The sequence below is a fragment of the Electrophorus electricus genome, chromosome 4 (assembly GCF_013358815.1).
Source record: "Electrophorus electricus isolate fEleEle1 chromosome 4, fEleEle1.pri, whole genome shotgun sequence".
NCBI lineage: Eukaryota > Metazoa > Chordata > Actinopteri > Gymnotiformes > Gymnotidae > Electrophorus > Electrophorus electricus.
In genome coordinates this window covers 13,746,736-13,769,838 of record NC_049538.1, presented here as the reverse complement: position 1 = coordinate 13,769,838, position 23,103 = coordinate 13,746,736, and the positions used below count along the sequence as shown (strand labels likewise).

Genomic DNA, 23,103 nt, shown 5'->3' with positions numbered 1-23,103 from the left:
TACATTCTCTTACCTTAAAATCTCTATCATGGTTTTGTTTTTTTTAATACCTTACTCTGGACATTCCAAAACATCACTGAATTTCTCCGCCATCAAGTTTTCTCATGAAGGTGGGGAATAAAATCCCTCGGACTTGCTCCAGTTTGTGTTTTTTGCTAAAGGTATTTTGGTTCGGTTTAATCATTGGAAAATAGACGTGAAGCCCGGCAATGAGGTAATGGGTTTTTTCATCAGCTGCAGGATTTAAAAGCTTTGAGCTGCTGATGGATGTCTGGACTTTCATCAGGTAATTGTTCTGCATGGCACAACAAAAGAAAAGGAAAATTGCTCTGCACCACACCGTCCTATTTCATCCTAATAAATGGATTAAATTGTGATTTGAAAATAGGCATAGCAACACCAGTGCACTCTGTGTTTTGTTTCAGGCCAGCCTGTCCCGGCTTCGTTCCTATCAATTTCAGCCCCTCCAGACATTAAATATGATATGGGCCGAACATGTGGTTGCAAAGAGCGGTAAAATATTGTAAATTCATTATACACGGAGGGTTGCTTTGAAGCCATAAATGTGTAACAAGCTGGGAGATCGAGATTGAAATTGAAAGGGGGTTTGGAAGTGGTTGCGTGGGAGGGGGGGTGGGCGTTGTTCCCTTCTGTCATTCTCTTAAAAACGTCCTGCGCACACACTGCAGTCTGCATCTCAGCACTGACACTCCCTTCCTCCCCGTCCAAGTTCCCGTATGTCCAGCTGAGCTCGTTCCCAGAACACACAGACTATATCACACATTCCCAAGCATGGATGCACTGATGGTCCTGACGGCATCGACAGCGTTGCTCCGATCAAAGGCGATCGAACATATTCCTGTGTAAAATTCTTAGTTTGCGTTTCTCCTTAATAAGACGGATCATTAGGCCCAGGAATGACAGCGTTCTCAATCCGAACATTGTTTTCTGGGCCCATATCCTTCTCAGCACACAGATATGGAAGGTGTCTCCCCTGTCATACGCATGAATACCAAAAGGAAGCGTGACCTCCGGATCAAGCTGCCAGGGATAAACCTGGCAGCTGAGATGCCGCTGGGCTCCGGAGCAATCGCTTACACTGCTGACTGCCATTGTTGTCGTTTCGTTGCTGTTGTCGTTGTCCTTGTCATCGTTGTTGTTGTTGTTATTGTTGTTTTCCAGAGCTATTTATGCTCTGGAAAAAAAAAACATTCTACTTGCCTACAGCCTCTGTTGAATGTGTAATTCATTTAGCCTACAGAGGATAACAGCAACTGAAGGATGTGGTTACCACAGTGCAAATACTGGCCATCAGTACACAGTACAGATACTGGCCATCGCTAATGACGATGAATACAGGTGCACATTACCATATCAAACCAGTTGGAAAAAAGCCGCTTGAACTGTTTTTGGTCATTCTTATCACTGTGAATGCAAAAATTGTGTTTTTCTGTATATCTGCACACCATCATTTCCCAATCTACTATCTGACCTTTTATTTAATGCTACAGCACTTCGTACACTGTATACACGAGCAGAGGCACCTCGCACTAATTTCACAAAGCACCTACCCTCTTTCCTTCTATATCTGGAACACATGTTTTCTGCCTTGACACTTAATTAATGAGGCAGGTGTTACTGGGAGCATCTAGGTGGGCGCCCGGGTGCTCTGAGGAAGGAAGTGGGCAGGAGGGGTGGGGAGTGTGACAGTCATGTGCGCAGGAAACTGGTGATTTAGACTCTCTGGCACCTGCTGCTCCAATCACTGAGGCAGCAGAGAGCCCTCAGGCTGGAGGCAGCAGAGAGCCCTCAGGCTGGAGGCAGCAGCGTTAGCACAGAGCCTTCAGACAGAAGGGAAGTGCAGCTGTTCTCCAGCTAGTTGTCATGGAGCTGAAGGGCAGAGCAACTCCTGGCGTTTCTGGCTGCAGTACTACCAGAGGGGTGTGGCCATCGCTTGGTCACATGGCAGAGTGGGCAGCAGCACTGGTCTGGGACCATGGCAATCCTTGGGTATTTTCAAGGACCTCGTACTAAAGTGTCTCTTTAACCATCCGTTGCTTTGCTTTGATCTTCAAGCTTTTCGCAGAAACAAAGATGTGTGTTCATGTGTGATCTATATATGTCCAACTTTCTGTGTGTGTGTGTGTGTGTGTGTGTGTGTGTCTTATAGGTATAATGGGGGAATACGAGCCTAAAATCGAGGTGCATTTCCCACCGACAGTCCTGGCTGCTAAAGGAGTGACAGTGCGACTAGAATGTTTTGCCCTCGGAAAGTAAGCTGCACTTGTGGTATTCCCTCTCGATTCCCTCTCGATTCCCGCTCCATTCCCTCTCAGTCCCATCTTAGTCCCCTCTCAGCTAACTCTCGGCTCCCCCTCCGTCTCATCCGTCAGTCCCTCCGTCTCCTTCAAGGTGACACCCTGCCAGACACACGCGACGCGCAAAGCTAAGCCGAGATGAAATGCCACACCAGCGCTCTGCGTTAACACCCCTACCTGTGGCCCGCTTATTCCGCCCTGGCTTTTTCCAGGAGGCCTGGGCTTTGCCTCCCGAATCGAAGCGCTGCCAGAAGGACTATGTTTGCCGGAGACGCTTCTGATGTTAAATGAGAATCAAGAAGTATTGATCCACGTGCCGCAATTGATACACACACCAGAAGAAATATTTCTCTTATTGGGTTATTAACGGTGCTGGATCCATGCCCAGGGAAGCAGTATCTTCTACTAAAGTTGCAGAGTGTAAAAAGATCAGAGAGTGGAGGAAGACTTGGAGAGAGCGAGAGATGTAGGGAGACAGAAAGACAGAGAGAAGAGATGTGAACAAAGATCTTTGCGCACAAGGCTTCGCAAAACGCTTTTCATCTCCATTACCTCCACATTTGGCCAAGGATCCCTCAATGACAAACCGACCCGGTCAGCGCCAGCTCACGTCCAGCCGCTCCCCCGCGTGGCCCTCACTGGAGCAGTGTTTAAAAGTCCCCCCCATGGCCCAAGCTGCTCCCATCTGGGAGTATCCAGGGCCAAAGGTCACGTCTCGAGCCCTCTGGGCACGCGTGTCGAGTCTGGGATGCTGAAAGCAGCTTTCACGAACGTACCCTGGCACAGTGACCCCTTTTTTTCCTTTCAGGAAGGTTTTTCTTTTTCTGGAAGGTTTCAATAGACAAACACATAAAAGGGAATGAAAGCTGGGCACATTAGTTGGGATATGTTCCAGACGCGGGCGAATATGGGAGATATCAAAACCGGCATGAACAGCACAAGCAGATGGTTTTTCCACTGATGTTCTAGTAATTGTCGTGTCTTTTCTGAGCCCCACCTTCATTAACGGAAGATCTTTTCTCCCTCATTGTAGACACACTCAGGGCTTAACAGTGTCAAACATTCAAAAAAAAAAAAAGTCACTATGTAAAGAAACATTTCATTGACATCGTAGAATTTTCTGGTTTCAGATTGTGCAGTCATGTACATTTTACAGTGGTGTAGATTTAGGGAAGAGTTAAACGGACAGCAGCATCCAGATGAGTCTTTTCCGACATCAGCCGAATATATTCATGATATCGCCATAGCCAGCATATACTTCTGTGTCCCACTATGACAATGTAAGGCATTAGACTTATGGACTTATGGACATATGGAAATATGATGGAACATGTTAACTGCTTATTTGTTCTGAATTTCACGAGTCTCGCTTTATCTGTGATGCAAAAACAGAGCACTTTGCATAAAACAACACAGGTCTGATTCACAATGGCATGTCACCAATCCTCAGCGCCGCTCAGATTCAACATGCGTCTTTAAAAGCAAACAGCTCCTAATCTCCACCGCTCTAAGCACCCTGTAATTGTTTACAGTACGTTTTGAGAGCTCTCTTTGCAAGGAAAATTCATTTACAAAATCATTATCCACATTAGAATGCTGAGTCATCGCTTAAACCTATAGACGGCCCCTGCACGCCGCTGTTCACCTCCCGTGCCTTGGTCACGCCTGGCGGGACGCCGGCACACCGCACTGCAAACGGCTCAATATGCGTGGACCTCGTTTCTGGTCGCCTCGTCATCCAGACCCATTTGGGGCTGATGGCTTTGTGCTAGAAAGGACTTGTCCGCCGATCTTTACCCTTCACCCCGCTGCCTTCAAATGAATGATTTATCAGTGCACCTTATTAGTTAATGTCAGTCTTTATATAGCCGCCGCGGCTGAGGCTGAAACTTAGAATTGCCTTTAGTCTTTTGCCAATCAGTATGTATGAGGCCCCCGGACGGTCAAGAGGGGTCTTTGTGTGGCGGTTAAGGGGCCGCGCCGTTTGTTATCCGTAGAGCAGCCATCGCGCTGGAAGTGGTCTGTGAGAAAGGCTGCCTGTGCCAGCTTTGTGTCGAACACTTTCAAAAACCGAAGCTGCGTTATTGTTCAGCCATAAAACTGTTGGCAGGACTCCTAGAAGGGTTGCCTTTCATCTGGGCTGGCATTTAGTTGACAGGAACCTCTGTGTAACGCGCTCTCACCCCCATAATGACTCTGCATGCTTTTATCCAAGCACTCGGATTATTATTGTCTTAATTTGTAAAGCGCTTTGGCATTGAAAGTTCGTGGCAGTGCACGCGTCCCCCGACAGAGACGGCAGAGGTGCTCGCCGCCCTCCTTACCGAGTCCAGGTGCCGCTTACATGGATGAAAATCAGTGCTGAAATCCTTTGCTTACAGTCGGGTCTTACAGTGCCATGTTTCTGTTGCTGATCATACATTCCACCTGTACTGAGCAAGCTCTTTGTTTTGCTAATGTAACTTGGTGTAATTCATTATACATCTATATTTCTATATGTAAGCCAAGTCAGTTGTGTAAGAACACGCAGGTCCAGGCACCGCTGAGGAACCCAGGAACCAGGACTTGGTAATACTGCCATAGCCTTTTGACGAATAGCCTTCGGTTTTACAGGGCTGAGACTCCAAATTCAATTAATTACGTCTAAATGGATCCTTCACCTTCAATTCAGGCCATGTCTATGCACCGTAAACACAAACGAGAATGGAACTACCACAACGACAACAATTGTTTCAGCAGTCGATCACATCGTGTCTAAACCCCCCCAATATTCCAGCCCCGCAGAAAATTCAAGCGTTTCCCCCTTCTGTTTTAAACCTAGTCCTACACTTAGGAATTCCTCCTTAAGCTCAGACTCGTCTGGTTGCAGACGCAGCCTGTGCAGGAGTGTAGCAGGTGTGCGTTAAGAGGTTTGCAGGCCGCGGCGCTCGCGCGCTACTCTCGCTCCCGCCACAGGGTGATTGATGGGAGTGGCATATCGCATTTCTGTCCTCGGAAAGCTGTCAGTCGCCACTGATGGTGTCTGATAGAGCAGCTTATCTGTGCATAGGCCCCACACCCGGGAGGTCGTATCACACACGTCCGCCCTGGCCACCGCAAACACGGATGGATGACAGTGTCCAAATACACTTATCTGCGCAGCCATCTCTCAGCTTATTGTGACACGTGGTAATCGGTGAGTCCCTGGCCTGCGCCACTATTTCCGGCTTTGGCAAATGCTGCAGCCTCTTCCGCTGTGGGTGTTTTCAGGCGACCTACGGTTTCAGGCGCAGAAGCGAATGTGAGGTTTTTATAGTTCTTCACTGCACAGAGAAGGGCCAGGGGGGTAAACGCCTACCCTGCAGGGTCTTAGTGCTACAGGGGTTAGGGTTTACTGTGCTCTAAGACCTGCTTCAGTGTACAAAGGGCTTGCAAAATAAATTAACCTAATCAGATTTTAATCAAGAAAGCAATAAATCAGTTAGACATGTTGGGTTTTTGTTTTTTTTTTCATTTTGTGTTTTTTTCACACGGTTCTCCTGGTTGTTCTCCGTCAGCCCCGTCCCGACCATCACCTGGAGGAAGATCAACGGGAACATCCCGAAAAAGGCCCGGCTGCGGAAGTCCCAGGCCGTGCTGGAGATCCCCAGCGTCCAGCTGGAGGACTCGGGCAGCTACGAGTGCAAGGCGGAGAACTCGCGGGGAGGCACCACCTTCCGGGGACACCTGCAGGTGTACAGTAAGCACCGCCACTCTTGAGAGAGAGAGAGAGATTTATTATTTATTTATTATTATTGTTGCTTGTTAAATCATAAAATATTGATTTTTTTTTACATCACTTTTGTACAGCTTGGGCAAAAGTTGTATAATCACAGTCATGCAAATAAAGCATAAAAAACCAAAGAGATGCAGCAAGGGAGAACGACAGAGGCAGAAAGAGAGAGACATTTTCATCTCAAACTATTTGCTTTAGCAAAATTGTACATGATACAGTCATGCCAATAAAGCTGCCTTGAATTAAAAACAGAGAGGGACAGGGAGACAGTCAGTGAGGGTCAAAACCTGAGAGATAGAGAGAGAGGGATGGACCAAGAGAGACAAAGGCCATGAGAGATCAACTGAGAGAGATCAACACCTGTTCTATTCTCCTGATGCGTTCAGTTTATCCAGTACAAATCTTTGATGTTTTCAACTTTTACTTCGCAAAAGTTTCATACAATAATAGAACCTGTATCACTTTGAACACTAGCTAATTTCCCCAAGATGCACTGCAGAAGTCGGTTCCAAAGGCTGAATCTGTTGGCTTCATCTTAGAATTGTTTTTGGGGGTTTTTTCTCTTCACTTCTGTCCTCACTCTTTTCGCATAAATGTCACTGTTCTTCTCCTCCGAGGAATAAATTAAAGCAAAGGTATTCACATGAAAAATAGCTCTGCTCAGAAATGACTTTTAGCCAATTAATGTCATGGGTTTACACCATTAGTTTTACTTTCTAGCTAAAAATCTTTCTGTTTTTGACCCAGATTTCTCTCCCAAACCCCATGATGACACAGACAGTGATCTAAAACTGGTCTCAGGCATCAGGGATTTCTCTACCAGCATGTTTGATGTAATCCATAACATATTGGCTCAGATTTGATGACATTTTATGACATTTTATGAAAGGTTTTTTTGTTTTGTTTTGGTTTTTTTCCCCCCATCTGTATCATCTGCTTTGGTGCATGGCAGCTTCATGCACAGCCTCACCGTACTTGCAATCCTGAGAAAGCCACTTGTTTTCATCCAGTCTTCAAGGTCCCTTTATTGTTGCATCCTCATCAGAGATTCTGTTGAGATGCGCGGTAACGTACGCCTTAAACAGGGAAGGCTCCGGCTCGAACGAGATCTGCTTGACCATGTAGGAGAAAGCAATACTTGAGCCATGCAAATCTTCCTCACTGAGCTTCGGCTGTAAATAATCGCCAAGGATTCATGCTCCTAGCTGCTCGAGGTTCTCTGAACAACGACCTTAAAATGACCGGACCATCTTATGGAAAGTTGGAGCCATATCCTATTGAAAATTAAGTGACATACCACACTAGTCATGGAACACAAGCCTCTAATATTTCACCTTTTTCTGTCTTTCCTCTAAAATGAAGCCTAGTCCTATGTAATATTATTTGTTATAAAATGAATTGATATAGGAGCATTCACCAATGCTGTAGAGTCTATGGAGCTTGTCTTCATATATGGACTTAGCTTTTATTTTAATGACATGTCTTTTAATCGTTTTAAATATATATATATATATATATATATATATATATATATATATATATCTCAGAAGAAAAAAACTTTTTCTAATATAAACTAGATCCACTTTCTGGAAGTTTGAAACATCTGTGGAACAATGTGTATGTGTGTATATATATATGTCTGTGTGTGTGTGTGTGTGTGTGTGTGTGTGTGTGTGTGTGTGTGTATATATATATATATATATATATATATATATATATATATATATATATATATATATATATTGTTTTTTTTTTTTTTTACCCCTTTGGCTATTATATACCCTGTATTTATATATTCTGAGTGTGATTCTATTATCCAGAAGTCCAGACATTTTAAAGGGTAACACAGCAGGGTGTTGCTGCTGGTCTCCCCTAACTGCTGTGTCCTGCTGTGTCTGATGGATTCCAGCTTTGACTCACCAGACCCACCTCCGCATCTATCCTTCCACCCAGCCCCCACTCATCCACCCTCACGCAGCTCCACTGAAGGCCCATGAGAGGGCTCCCTCAGCCCTGGAGGGCAGAGTCAACCATGCAGGCCACCGTGTGAGACCGGCCGGCTGTGCCAGGTGGCTGTCAGCCAGGTCGGCCCAGCCAAAGCCCGTGGAGCCCTGCGTCCCTGCCCTCAGAGGGAGCCGGGACACGTCCTTCCCCCAGGCTAATGTTACCCAGCTTCAGTGTCTCAGCCGCCAGGCTTCTCATGGACACGGGTGGAGAGGCGAGGGAGCAAGAGAGAGAGACTCTATGCAAATGACCTGGTTCTGATGTTCCCCACAGAGCAGGGGCTACAGCAGAACCTAGACCTGCTGCAGCAGTACTGCCAGACCTGGGCCTGGGCAGGAAACCTGAAAAAGACCAAAACTATCATTTCCAAACCAGGAGCCAAATCTCATGGACAACACGCCTCACATTAGGAACATAAACATTAGAAACAGGCACAGACTACACTTACTTAGGGCTGATGATTAGTTCAACTGGAAACTTCAATCCAGCAATCAATGAACTGAGAAAGAAAGCACACAAGCTAGTCTATGCCATTAAATGTCAAATTCACATTCAAATACCAATTCAACTTTGGCGCAAATGATTTTTATTCTGTTATAGGACAAATTCTGTTGTATAGTAGTAAGGTATGGGGGCCACTGTCAAATCTAAATTTTGACCAATGGAACAAACACCCAGATAAAAGTTTGCACACTGAATTTTGTTAGTGCACAGGAAAACAACAAACAATGCATGTAGAGTTAATTTTGGCCAATTTCCACTATTACTCCAAATTTTTGAAAAGGTCTATTAAATAATGCCTATATTTATACTGGCTACGTTATTAATTACTGCCTGCAAAATAGTGATTCCCACTTCTACCAACAATGACACTAGAGACAGAGCTGCACTTTCTGACTGAATGTGAACGATTCGACCAAATGTGTCAAATCTACTTTTGAGATGAAAATATTTACAAAACATTTTGAGATGATACACCCCAACGTTAGCTGTCTATCTTATACTGGGAAACTGCCCATCCTACTAGGAGAAAAGGAAGGTTACAGCACTTTCGCTGGGCAGTAGATAGATACCTGCCACAACATGAAGGACAGTGAGTAGCCCTCCACACACACACACACACACACTCACAAACACATATGCACACACGACTGCACTGCCCTGTTTGGAAACACCTTTATGTATTTATCTAACTATTCATTATTTAACTATTCATTATTTAACTATTCATTATTATTCATTATATCCTTCTCCTTATTATTTATTTATTGTCCTTTCTTTTCACTTCTTTACTTTTCTCATCTTGAGTATTCTTTCAAATTAATTATTAATAACTACATTGTTTTCACATATATAATTACTGCTCAAATATAGCAGAGATGCTGATTTCCTTAAAACCGCATAGGTTCATTCATGTTGTTTTTGCTGCAGCACTGCTTTGACAGCACTAAGCGAGTATGGTCATGCCAGTAACACTTTGACAGCACTAAACGAGTATGGTCATACCAGTAACACTTTGGCAACGCTAAACGAGTATGGTCATACCAGTAACACTTTGGCAATGCTAAACAAGTATGGTCATGCCAGTAACACTTTAGCAACGCTAAACGAGTATGGTCATGCCAGTAACGCTTTGACAGCACTAAACGAGTATGGTCATGCCAGTAACGCTTTGACAGCACTAAACGAGTATGGTCATACCAGTAACACTTTGACAGCACTAAATGTGTATGGTCATGCCAGTAACGCATTAAAGAAGAGAGAGATAGGAAGAAAGGGAGAGAGGGACATAAAAAAGAGGGAAAGCAGGCAGAGAGAGAGAGAGAGAGAGAGAGGTTTAAGAGTGAAATTCGACCCTAACAGTTAGAGGCATTTGTGTGAACAGTAATCTGGGGAAGTTAATGTGTAACATTTTGAATTCTAGATTTTTGAACTTACTTACCTAAGACCAATGTCCTGAGTAGAAGCCAAATTGGATTTTTACCAAATTACCATACATCATACACCCTAATTGATAAATATGTTGTCCAAAATAAAAGTAAAATATTTGCGTGATTTATAGACTTTAAAAAGGCTTTTGATTGCATCTGGCAACAAGGTTTATTATTCAAAATTAGAGAATACGGTGTAGGGGTATGACATATTATCTCATTAAGTCAATGTACACAGGAGATAAGTGTAGAGTAGAAATTGGCCATAAACGAGCAGGAATGTGAAGTGAGACAAGGCTGATGTCTAAGCCCAACATTTTTTAATGTCTAAATTAATGAACTGACAAAAATACTAGAAGAATCTACAGCTCATGGTCTCACTGTGCATGACTCATAGAATAAATTCGCACAGGCTCTACAACGGAACCTGGACCTGCTGCAGAAGCACCGCCAGACCTTGGCGCTTAAAAAAGACTTAAAAAAGACTGTCATGATATTGCAGAAAGTATCCAGATCTCAGGGATTCAAACACACATTTACATTACCAGCAATATCAATACTGAGTACCAAACAATTATAATTATTTAGGGATCAAAATGAGTTCTTCTAGACATTTTAACTTGCCAGTGAATGAACTGATGGGAAAAGCATGCAGGGCTTTCTTTGCCATAAAAACAAAGCATTTCAGTAGAAATTCAAGTCAAAATTTGCCTAACAATATTTGAATCTGTATTTGAACCAATTACCCTGTATGGCTGTGAGGTGTGGGGACCACGTACAAATCAGGAACTCAGCAAATGGGACAAACATCCAACTGAGACCCTGCATGCAGAGATCTGTAAAACCATTTTAAAGGTGCGCAGGAATTAGGCAGAATTTTTACCAAAATTAGCCCCATATTCCCTGTGTTTAAGGCTACCTGATGAGGAGAAGCTGCTGTATGTTCTTGGTGATCATAAAGTTCTCAGCACACTGGCAAGCGCTGTGCATTCGCTCCTGCCACAGTCTGAGGGAGCGTGAGTGATCATATCAGATACAAGAGTCTTTAATTATTATTATTATTATTATTATTATTATTATTATTAATTATAAAGAATGTTTATTAAGATACAACAAAGACAATGTAGCGCATAGGATAACGTGAGGTCAAACACCAACGACTGCACAAGCCTTATATACATAAACAATAACAACATATAACGAGGAACAGGTGTAACATACAGGGAGGGTGTGGCCATGCAAACAAACACACGCGCGCGCACACACACAACGGCGACGTCTGGGAGGAGGAGGCCATACTGTTACATTTTACCATTTGGTAAACGTAAATTTTTTTTAATCAAAGCTTTGGCGATTTATTTGAATTAAAGCTCAATTGAATTGCACTGAATTGAACTGAATTGATTTGAATTCAATTAAATTGAATTGAGAGTGAGAGAGAAAGCAGGTATGTCAGGGAGAGGGTAAGAGAGAGAGAGAGAGAGAGAGAATGGAAGAGTTGCGGTTCCTCTGCACTTACTTCAGCTCTCAGTAGAAATGAGACCCAGCCTGAGAACAACAACGAGACTGGAACAAATAGCTGCGCTGCACTGGAGAGGTGATTTCCTCCCGCATGATGTCTTATCGATTCCTTCTGCAGAGACACATACCATTGTTGTGCTTTTGTCTTTTTTTTTCCCCGGGCACGTTACTTGCCGTGTTTATGCTTTTAGTAACACGCACGCTGACGTGAGCTTGGCAGGAGATCATGCGCTCGCATGAGTTGGCATTCATTTGCTGAGCATGTACACACATCGCTGTCACGTCTCCAAAGAGGGAGCACGCTGGACGGCGGCAGTGGGAGCCTCGCCGCTCCCGTGCCGCTACAGACGGGGTCAGGTGCCTTCATGACTTCTTCTGGCCAACAACAAGGCAGCATCAACACAAGTTACGGCCGTGTCCGTTTTCCAAGACGGGGCTGGTTTTGTTTTGGTTTGTTTTGTTTTGGTTGTTTGTTTTCACCAGTCATTTATTCACCAGTGATTTTTTTTAATCTAGTAGTGACTGCTAATGAGGAAGTGACTGCTAATGAGGAAGTATTTCCCAAACTCATTTACTGAATTTACAGATTTGTGATGTTATGAACCCCAAACAAGTTTTCATTTAAAAAAAAAAAAAGTTTTCCTTCTTCTGTACAGGAATGGAAGATATTAATATTAAAATCTATTAAAAGATAATATGCTTGGCCTAATGATGATGTCATCTAAAACTGGAACAAATGTCATTAAATTCATGACAGACTATACACTTTATGCCAAAAATCTGCAATGGAAACTTAGCTTTGTAGTGTTTGAGAGAGTGGGGGGTGTGGGTGTGTGTGGAGGTGGGTCTGTGTGTGTGCGTGCGTGTGCTTGTGGGGGTGGGTGTGCGTGTGTATTTGTGGGTGTGGGCGTGGATGTGTGTGTGTGCTTGTGGTTGTGTCGGCGAGGGTGTTGGCGTGTGTGCAAACATGCATGTGGGTGTGGGTGTGTGTGTGTGTGTGTCACTTGCAAATATTCAGTATATGTATGTCCCTTGTGCCTCCCTGTACCTCGGCAGCCATGCCCCTCTGGATCAGTATGATAAATGACTCTCAGTTGGACAGTGGAGAGCAGTTACAGTGGGAGTGCAGGGCCACTGGGAAACCCAGACCCACCTACCGCTGGCTCCGCAATGGAGAACCACTGACCCCGCAGGTATGCACACATACACACGCACAGACATGTGCGCTCGCGCACACACACATGCGGACATACTCACATACACATACACACACACATGCACACACATACACACACACAGACATGTATGCTCACGCACACACACATACGCACATATACACATACACGCACACATACACACACAGACATGTATGCTCGCGCACACACACATACGCACATACTCATACACATGCACACATACACGCACACATACACAGACATGTATGCTCGCGCACACACACATACGCACATACTCACATATACATACACACGCACACATACACACACATTCACACACATACAGACATGTATGCTCACGCACACACACATACGCGCATGCTCACATACACATACACACACACACACACACACATGCGCACACGTTCACACATATACAAACACACAGACATGTGCGCTCGCGCACACCCACACACACACACACATAGACATTTGTGCACACCTCCATAGACACACTCATGCAAACTTGCTTACCCATTCAAGCACATGCACAAACATGCATGCACATGCATAAACATGCATGTACGTACATTGTGTACATACATTTATACATATCCACATATAGATTGTACATTGTGTATATAAACATATACATATATTGTACATACATTGTTAATATATTTTGTGTGTGTGTATATATATATATATATTTCCCTATACAATCCTGTTTTTTTCTCCTCAGTTTGGACAGAGCACTCTCTAACCATTTCACTGCGAGTTATACTGTGTATGACTATGTATTTGACAAATAAACCAAACTTAAACATGATTAAACATGCATCTGCCACTTATGCATAAACAGCAAAGCATCCTGAAACCCTCTTAAATATGAACACACACAGACACACACTCCAAAATGCATGCATACACACTGTGTATGCATAAATACAGGAGCTCTCAGATAGCTGCTTAATCCACACACACACTCATATATGCCTATATTTATGCAACTCTGCAAAGATATCTCTTCAGCAAAGAACCACACACACACATACACATGCATGCACACAAACACACACCTGTGGCCTCAACACTGGGTTGTACAGCACAAAACTCGAGCTGGCTACGGTAGCTGATAGTGCTACCAGGATACATGATTCAGGAAGAGCTGATCAGTTCTGTATGACTAAAGATGGTTGAAAGACTGAAATGATCTGTGATGCAAAGCTATGCTTATGTGCCACATAGACCTGGGATTTTCACACAGATTTTGTATTGAGAAAAATATGTTTGAACTAAAGGTGCTTTTTTTTTTCATCTTTAGTGGAATACTGTGTTTGACATAACTTTACAACTTGGGTGCAGTACAAGTGCACACGTAAACACACACACACACACACACACACACACACACACACACACACACACACACACACACTTATCAGCTGTGTCACACCTTCACACTCCCACTATTCCCATACAGAAATCATGAACCACTTTACACTTTACTAACATAGCCGCTAAATATGGAGAGAAATATTACGGCACTACCCAAATGTGTTAAAGTGTCCCACAGCAGACGGAGTCCCAGCCAGCTATTACCACATGTGCAGCATCGCTGCCATGAAGAGTGTGCGTGAGTGCGAGCGAGTGTGTGATCGTGCAGCAAAACACGGACTGTCTCCTCTGCAGACCAGAGTGGGGGTCCTGAACGGGGAGCTGCAGATCCGCAAGGTGCAGCCCGCCGACAGCGGCATGTACCAGTGCGTCGCCGAGAACAAGTACGGCTCCGTCTACTCCAGCGCCGAGCTGAAAATTCTGGGTAATTGCCTTTATTAAGCCTTTGCCTCACTGTAGGTGGAGCAAGGATGAGTTTATCTTTCTGTTTAGCCATTACCAGACCATTAGCTGAAAGCGAGTGCGGGAAAGACCTGGAAGTTGCAGGCTTTTACTGGCAAGGACATCAGAGATAATGCAAGCGATGTCCACTCCTTCATTCTTTGGTGCGCGCGTGTGAGTTAGAATTTTTTTGACTCATTTTGGCATAAGGACGAACGGCGGAGATGAACTGGCTAATGGTCTGTGGAACAAGGTCGGGCCTCAAATAAAGGAGCAAATGTGGGCACGTGAGCGGGAGTGCCACGGGAAGCACCGCGAGCAGTCAGAGTGTACCAGTGTGCACTGGGAGAGGAGCGGAGCACTTTCACGGGTCTGATTGGCAGGCCACGCTTCCCCTCGGTAAACAAAAAATTTAAAAAAACGAAAATGCCTGCTGTTGCCGTATTAGGGAGAACGTAAAGGGAAATCTTTTCGATGAAAAGACATCCATCTGAGCAGAGCCAGTGCAAAGTGTACTGTCAGTCAGAGCACTATGGCAACAAAAAGAAAAACAAACAGTCCAAGAAAGATGCACCCCTCTGGAAAAAGAAAGGGGAGAGAGGCAGAGGGAGGCGAGGACAGACTGCCACTCTGGGACGCTGCCTCGTTTGTTTGTTTGTTTGTTTGTTTGTTTGTTCGGGGTTTTTTTTTTTATCTTCCGAGTAATCAGAAGAAAAGCGAGAGGCAGAAGCTCATTTGCAAAAGCGTTCGAGCCGCTGGACGTCCAGGGCCGGACAGATGGAGTTGACCCCACCGGGCACGGCGCTAGCGGGAGGCACAGTCATCTTCTTTCCATCACCTTCGATTTCACCGCCCCCGACGTGACACGCGTAACCGTTCTGCCGCCCCCTTCCTGTGGCTCCTTTTCAGTCACCTTTCTCGTAATGGCGCTCTCCTCCTCTAGGGGGCGCCGATCACACAAAGGACTCCATCTCTCGCTGTGCCCGACGGCATTCACGCTGAAGCTGCAAAACAGCAGTTATGACATTTTGCAGACCCCAGATCCGTCGTGGGCAAAGCCAGCCCATGCAGTCCTCTCTCCGGACTTAAACAGAGCCGGAATAACGCGAAAGGAGGGATTCGGAGCACGCCACTTCCCGACTGCCCACACCCACAAAAACCTCCACCTTTATTAGTCTTTGTACTCATACCTTTTGACCTCTCACGTGACATTGGGGAGTCTGTGGACGTTTGCGACAGATGTTGCAGTAACCATCAACCCACTGGGGTTGCACTTCAAATCTCCATTTGTCCTCTGTAATGGCCATAGCTGTGCGTTGTGGAGACACATCGCTCTGCTAACAGGAGTCCTCACGCAGTCTGAAGCGCTGGCTAAGTCTGTGTATGATGTGCTCTGAGCACGTGGCGCCTCATGGTGTAGGGAAGACTACAGACGATGAGCTGAGCCACACTGTGCTCTACCAAACGTCCTCTTCTACGTTGAGCTAAAACGTTAACAGCTGAAGTTTAAAACTACGTGGCTAAAGCAGCTTGATTACACTATAGGTGTAGCCATGATTGATGTCAGCTCTCCTGCGAATTTCCAATAATAATTAAAAGAAGCAGCAATTTGTGCTTGTAAACAAACTGGTTTTGTTAGCAGCCAGTAAACATTTGTCCGGTTTCCAACCAGCCAACAAGAAGCAGCTACTTATCTGGGTGGATGGAGAAAAACCTTGTGTGCTGTAAGGAAATTAAATGTAGCGACTTTGCTACTCAAAATAGTTGAACTGTTGATTAGCTTTAACATTTAAAAATTAGCAATGCTACTGGAAACCATAGCAACGCTAATGACTCAATTTTTAATGTGCAATTTTTACCCATGGAGGTGGGGACAGCAGACAGCAGCAGCCAGAAGAGCTTACATGCTTACAAGTATCACACACACACACACACACACACACACACACACACACACACGCACACACACACGCGCACTCACACGCACACACACTCACACACACACACTCACACACACACATCACACACACACGCACTCACACACACACACACACACACACGCGCGCACTCACTCACACACACGCACACACACACGCACACACACTCACACACACACACACTCACACACACACATCACACACACACGCACTCACACACACACACACACACACACACACAAACACAGACACACACACACACAAACACACACATACACACACACATACACACACAAACACACACACACATAAACACACACACACACACACACTCCACACACAAACACACACACACACACACACACACACACACACACATATATATATATGCAGTCATGGCTCGTGAGTACTATACGTAGAGTCAGAATTGCACCCACACAGTCAAACCATGTCATGGAGGACCAGGCACATCTGTCAGGCTGCCTTTGCCTACCCACGGGTGTAGCAGGGGGCTGGGGGTGGTGGTGGTTTGACGGAGGCCCTGCAGCTAAAGCTGAAACTGAAATTCCATCATCTCTAATGTCATCCATGTAGCGCGCGGCTCAGCCTTCAACTAAGTGCCACCATGGGTGGCTGGCAGGCTACGGGGTTGACCCCCCCCACCCCACCCTCTAGCAGCTGTGCAGTCCCCCTCAGTCTGACCAAACCAAAATTTACAGCGCTGGCAACCCCACAGCCATTCGCTGCAGAAATCCTCAGGCGGGTGGTCACTTTTGCTGCATGCACCTTAAAAAATGAGCATGTGGACATACTGTGTTCATACACACAGTATGCTCATTTTTTATTTTCAGACAGTGAAGCCTGTATAATTATGGCACATGGATTTTTTAACTAGACTGGAGTCATTTAGGCTCTGTGTTTTTATTCCTCGCAGAGTCGTGTGTATCCGTTGACTCTCCAGTGTCTCTCCGGTAACGGTCAGCTGGATCTGTGGGCCAGACATAAATGACATTTTGATTCCTTTTATCCGCTCTGACAACAGAGGACATGTGCGATGTGCTAAGCAGGGAAGAGCTTCCCTGCAGACAGATGAGACATTTAACGGTAATTATCTTTAAACGTGTCAACCGAGGGCTGAATTATTTTTATCGTGCTGCCTGGAAATATATATATTTTTTTAACTCCTCCTGGATGAGCGTAACGATGGCACGGGTAATTATGCGCCGCTGTCATCTCGCCCATCCAGCCTACATTTTACCCAGAATGCATCAGGCGTCATTGAGTGCTCTCCTCTTGTAAATGGCTACTGCTGCAGTACTGCTCACAGGTTACGCGGACGTCTCCTCGTACAACATGAATCTGAAAAATGGTTGCTGCAGGACGGAGGATGCACGCGTTCTGTCTCCACGCACACCACCCCTCCTACCATCAAATCCGGCCCATCATGTCTATTTATAGCCACACTTAACATTTAGCCACGCATCCTCGCATAGCCTCTCATTGTCCTCCGTGCCATATGGAAATGAGTTTTTCCCAGGTGCCGAACTTTTCCATTCCTCCCTAATGCACATCCAGGGAATAGGCAATTACTTGTGCTTCTATCCAAAGGCTGTGATTATCGGCTATTCAAAAGTGCATGATTAATTGCAGCGATTGAACAATGATCTCTTTTTATGAAAATCACCAAATAACTACCGATCCCCCTGACTCTCAGTAAAGACCTAATTTATCCCCCCTGCTCATCATATCTGTGTTGCAATTCAATACTCCATCTCTCAGCTAGACAGGATATAGATCACAGTGTGTAGTGTTAGAAAATGATGCATTTATCTGTAAGAAAGTGCTTCTCCATCAGCCTGTCCTGGACGCGGCCCATAAATCCTGATTGTTTTTGCTAGCATCAGCACCGGTGTTCAGCGCTAACCCAGTGACCACCATCGCCACTGTGGGCAAAGAGGTTTCTCTGGAGTGCCGACCCCGAGCATCGCCCAAGCCCAGGATCACATGGAAGAAAGGGGAGAGGAGAATCCAGGCCAGCAGGAGGTAAGACCGATCTTACACCCACCTCTCCTCCACCTCTCCTCCACCTCTCCTCCAGTGCCCTGACCCCCTGCATGGCAGCAAATTCTTTGTTAGTGTCACCCAGCACGATGAAGCTCTTCTGGACCCAGGTTTTTAATTGAATTGAATTCATTGTTTCATTTAAATGTGCTCATCAATATGCATAAATTGACATGAATATGCGTCGAACACAGTCCTTAATCAGTGTTCGTGCCAATGATTATGGGCTTGTGCAGAGTGCGTCTGTGGCCTGGGCATGTTTGTATGCACTATGCACCGAAACATGTTTGTGAATAGGGGAAAGCCCCAGTTTACATCTGATCTGATGGGGGGGGGGTCAGCCTGCTTCCCCAGGGTTCATCTGTAAATCAGGCCCACCCTGAAAGACGTGAAGGACCACATCAACTCCTGGATCAGCAAGAGCCATACGATGCCAGTAAAACCATAGACATGGTCACGGCCAACCTACAGCAACAGCAAAAGCCCAAAATAGGAATCAATACTTTAGACTACTCCCAACCCGCCTGCTGTGATCCTGGATTCGGTGTGTTCGGCGTGTTCAGCTTTTGGGTGCTAGTCAGTGAAACACCAGTTATTAGCCTTTTTTGGCCTTTTAGTAAGTCTTTCTTTGGTTCCTTTTTAAGCCGCGGGTCTCGCACTCGAGCTGTGCTCCACGGTGCTCACCTGGGCAGGTCCCGTTATGAGCACTCTCTGCTTGAAACTCAAGAGGGGGCTTGGCGGTTCCTCGGAGCTCAGAGGTGCCGGAGCAGAGGAGGCGCCCAGTGGTGCAGTGCAGGTGGAGTCCAGGAGCGCGTGCGGGAAGCACTGTTCCCGTGCGGACTGCCTCGAGAACCTCCTTGCCTTCACCACCTGACGCATCATCCTCACTGCCTGCTAGCCGCTGCCGGGATGTTCATGGCAGGAAAGGGAAGCGGAAAGCGGAGCATTCTGTAGCGCCACTGGCCGCCTGGAAGCGCGGCATTCCGGCGAGCAAACTGACGGCTCCGGCTCCCTCTGTCCATGGACAGAGCAAAGGTCCCAGGCTCAGCCGGAGAGCCCGGTGTTCATTACCGCGACAACTCCAATGGATCCTTCTCCCCAGCAACACCCTGCCATGATCACCAGGATGCAGTTTCAATCACATCCCTCTCTGCATCCCATGGAAAGCGTAGAAGTGATGATATCATGAGGCTGTTTGGTGTGAGTTGTTATGATGTTAGTTTGCCAGGATGTGGGTGTGTGTGGGCGTGCGTGCAAGTGTACACTTTTTTAACAATATGAGGATATTGTGCTGGTCCCCTTGAACAAAAGGGCATTTTGTTCTGTATTTTTTTTTTCTTTAATTAAAAAAAAATCCAAAACAAAAAGTTATTCCTTGGTAAGAGATTTATATGTAATCGCAGCAGTATTGGACAGCAGTAATATGCAATTAAATAAAACATTCCCACAAAGATTGTAATACAGCTACAGAGGGAAGAGGTGTGTGTGTGTGTGTGTGTGTGTGTGTGTGTGTGTGTGTGTGTGTGTGTGTGTGTGTGTGTGTGTGTCTCACTATGCTTGTGGATGTTGCACTGCGAGTTCACACTTCTGCTTCTGAACACTTGGCCTGTGCTAATGAGACGTTAGTAATGAAGGTGCAAACACTTCATGATATGCATACTTCTGAAAAGACTGTAATTTGTGTAATCTCTTACTCTTTAATCTTGTCCTCCTGACTAGCTGACATTTTGAGTGCATAATGTTACACTAATGGGCAACCTTATCTGCATGCATGATTACCTTGATCTTTGTAATTATATGGAAATTCAGACAGAAGATTTAACCTCCACCAGTGTGTGATATGCAGGGTGAAAGTGAGGTAGCTCTCAAAACATTTGCCCTCCATAGGACATGTGGATTTTTCTTCATCTGCTAAACACACGCATGTGCGCCATATGCGCACACACACACACACACACACACACACACACCTCAACTAACAGGTGCTACACACTCTTAGTCCCTGACCCTCCACATATTTATCATGGGCCTTGCATGCCTGCAAGTGGACATACTGAAATTATTTACTAGCCTTTTCTGCTGACAGTAAAGGTGTTGCAAAGCAGGCAATTTATTCTGAGAAATAGCCAGTGGGACTCACATGCTTTTAAAATGGTCCTGCAAAATGGCATTGCTAGCCCAACAAGTCTAGGACAGTACTCACAAACAAACACACACACAAACCCCTAACTCAACTCTGACCACAGGGGTGTGCTGAAAAGGTTTGCACACAGCACAAAGCTAGTTCTCACCTTGACACCTTCTCCACTTACTAGTGCTTATCAAGCCATAGTTCCATTCCCTAAAATCAATAATTCAGCCGTAATGCTGTAGCCTGCATTCAGACGCAATTTGCCCTTCCATTGGCTACACACACGCAGCCTGCTGTAAGGGATACAGTTCAGAGTGGTCTTGAGGTCAGTGCTGTGGTTTGTCAGCTGTGAACCCATATCATTTATAATCATTTATATATCTGTACACATCATGTTTGCAATGAGCTTGTCTGCCATGTGATAGATTGTTTAGAGATAGTGACTCGGGGCCCTCTGATGGATGGCTGGTTTCGCGTGCCTCACCCATGCTGTGTTCCATAGGTAACAAGGTGATGAATGGGCCCGTAGTCTACCTGATCTGATAAATCGCACTCCTAAATTGTCAGAGCCTTTTTTTTTTTACCCATTTCTTGCGTCTTCCACCGTAGCGGAGCAGCAAGGGCGGACGGAGCTGTTTTGCTTTGTTTGGTTTCTGCTTTTCTCGCTGGCCGCACTCTGTCCGCCCACGGCAGACACGGGGCTGCGAGGAAAAAAAAAGCCATCAGGTCAATTTCCCGAGTCGCTCCAAGGCTGCTTCTACGAACGAACCGCAGACGATTCCCCCTTAACGCCAGCCCCGGGACCGGAAACGCACGTTAAGTCCAACAAACGCCGCCCTTATGTAAAAGCGAAGCCGTGCGGATGCCAGATGGCGCACCCGGTTCGAACCTGGCTGGCGCTTGTGCACTACCGATGAGGCACTGGTGCGTACAGAGTTACGGGGGCTGACGGGGGCCGGTCCGGGGCTCACCCGCGCCTTTTCATTAAGACGCTGACATTTACATTCCTCAGCTCTTCAGATGCCTCTTAAACGTTTCTGCCACATCTGATGGACATCACACGCCAAGGCGTGTACCTCAAAAGCTTTTGCGGGAGGGTTTTCTGACATTAGCAGTCGTCTGTGCACTCTGAGCAGCAGAGTCATGGGACGAGCGAAGGGCCAATCGAAGCTGCCCCATGTTTATCGCCCATTGACAGCTGTGCCGACTTAATGAAGGTCTGTAATTAACATGGATTTCCACTAATGTTGGAGGCTTTTGTGAAGCACTAATCCCATTAGTTTAAAAGCACGAAACACTGACTCCATCTGATGGCCACAGCCGCTCCCTGTGAAACAAACAAAAGAAACAATTGGGTATTGGGTAAGGGAGAAAAATTATTTGCTTTGTAAACAAGCATTCATTATTTTGTTTGTACTTTTTTTTTTTTTTTGAGTGTCAGTCTTGTATGTCTTGTGTCAGGGTGAATCCAGGAACCACTATTTTCCCAAGACATTTTTCTTGAGTGGGTCGTTAAAAAAAAAGTCCTTTACACCAAATGGCCTAAAATATATTTTTGGTGGCTCTTAGGAGACAGTTAAGCGATACTTCCATCGCCAGGAAAGCTGATTTGCATATTGCTTATACCCACCGGCCCCCTCTACACGTCCTTCTTTGTGTGCCATTGTCCTTGTTGAATGCGCTCGCTCTCTCGCTCTTTCTGTCTTTCTCTTGCTCTTTTTTCTTTCCGTCTTCTTCTCTCTCTCTTCTTCTCTATTCCTCTGTTATTTGTCTCTTTGTCCTTCTCCCCCTCTCTCTCTCTCTCTCTCTCTCTCTCTCTCTCTCTCTCTCTCTCTCTCTCTCTCTCTCTCTCTCTCTCACTCCTTCTCTCCCCTTTCCCCCGTCTGGCTTTCTCTCCTGACCTCTCTCTCTCTCTCTCTCTCTCTCTCTCTCTCCCTCTCTCTCTCTCTCTCTGTCTCCCTCTCTCTGTCTCTCTCTCTCTCTCCCTGTCTCCCTCTCTCTCTCTCTCTCTGTCTCCCTGTCTCCCTCTCTCTCTCTCTCTCTGTCTCCCTCTCTCTCTCTCTCTCTGTCTCCCTCTCTCTCTCTCTCTCTGTCTCCCTCTCTCTCTCTCTCTCTCTGTCTCCCTCTCTCTCTCTCTCTCTCTTTCTCCCTCTCTCTTTCTCTCTCTCTCTCTCTCTGTCTCCCTCTCTCTCTCTCTCTCTGTCTCCCTCTCTCTCTCTCTCTCTCTGTCTCCCTCTCTCTCTCTCTCTCTTTCTCCCTCTCTCTTTCTCTCTCTCTCTCTCTCTCTCTCTCCCTCTCTCCACTCACATCCCCTGACTGATCTGCTTATGAATTTGCCATGTATGGGTTAGACTTTGTCACGCCTCCGTGAGTTCGGTCTGCCATTTCTTGTCTTCTCCTCCTGGGCGAGAAGTGAGGAAGCTTAGCACCGT

The 23,103-nt window shown here is 45.7% G+C and overlaps 1 protein-coding gene across 2 annotated transcripts in view; it reads left to right on the top strand.

Moving 5' to 3' along the window:
• cntn5 (contactin 5) overlaps nucleotides 1–23,103 on the top strand; it is a 151,011-nt gene that overhangs the window by 107,598 nt on the left and 20,310 nt on the right. For both annotated transcript variants that reach the window (XM_035525504.1, XM_035525503.1), the window contains exons 8-12: nucleotides 2,171–2,273; nucleotides 5,855–6,036; nucleotides 12,585–12,721; nucleotides 14,396–14,525; nucleotides 18,378–18,522. In XM_035525504.1, the coding sequence (XP_035381397.1) occupies nucleotides 2,171–2,273; nucleotides 5,855–6,036; nucleotides 12,585–12,721; nucleotides 14,396–14,525; nucleotides 18,378–18,522 (697 nt within the window). The remainder of the gene's footprint in view (nucleotides 1–2,170; nucleotides 2,274–5,854; nucleotides 6,037–12,584; nucleotides 12,722–14,395; nucleotides 14,526–18,377; nucleotides 18,523–23,103) is intronic.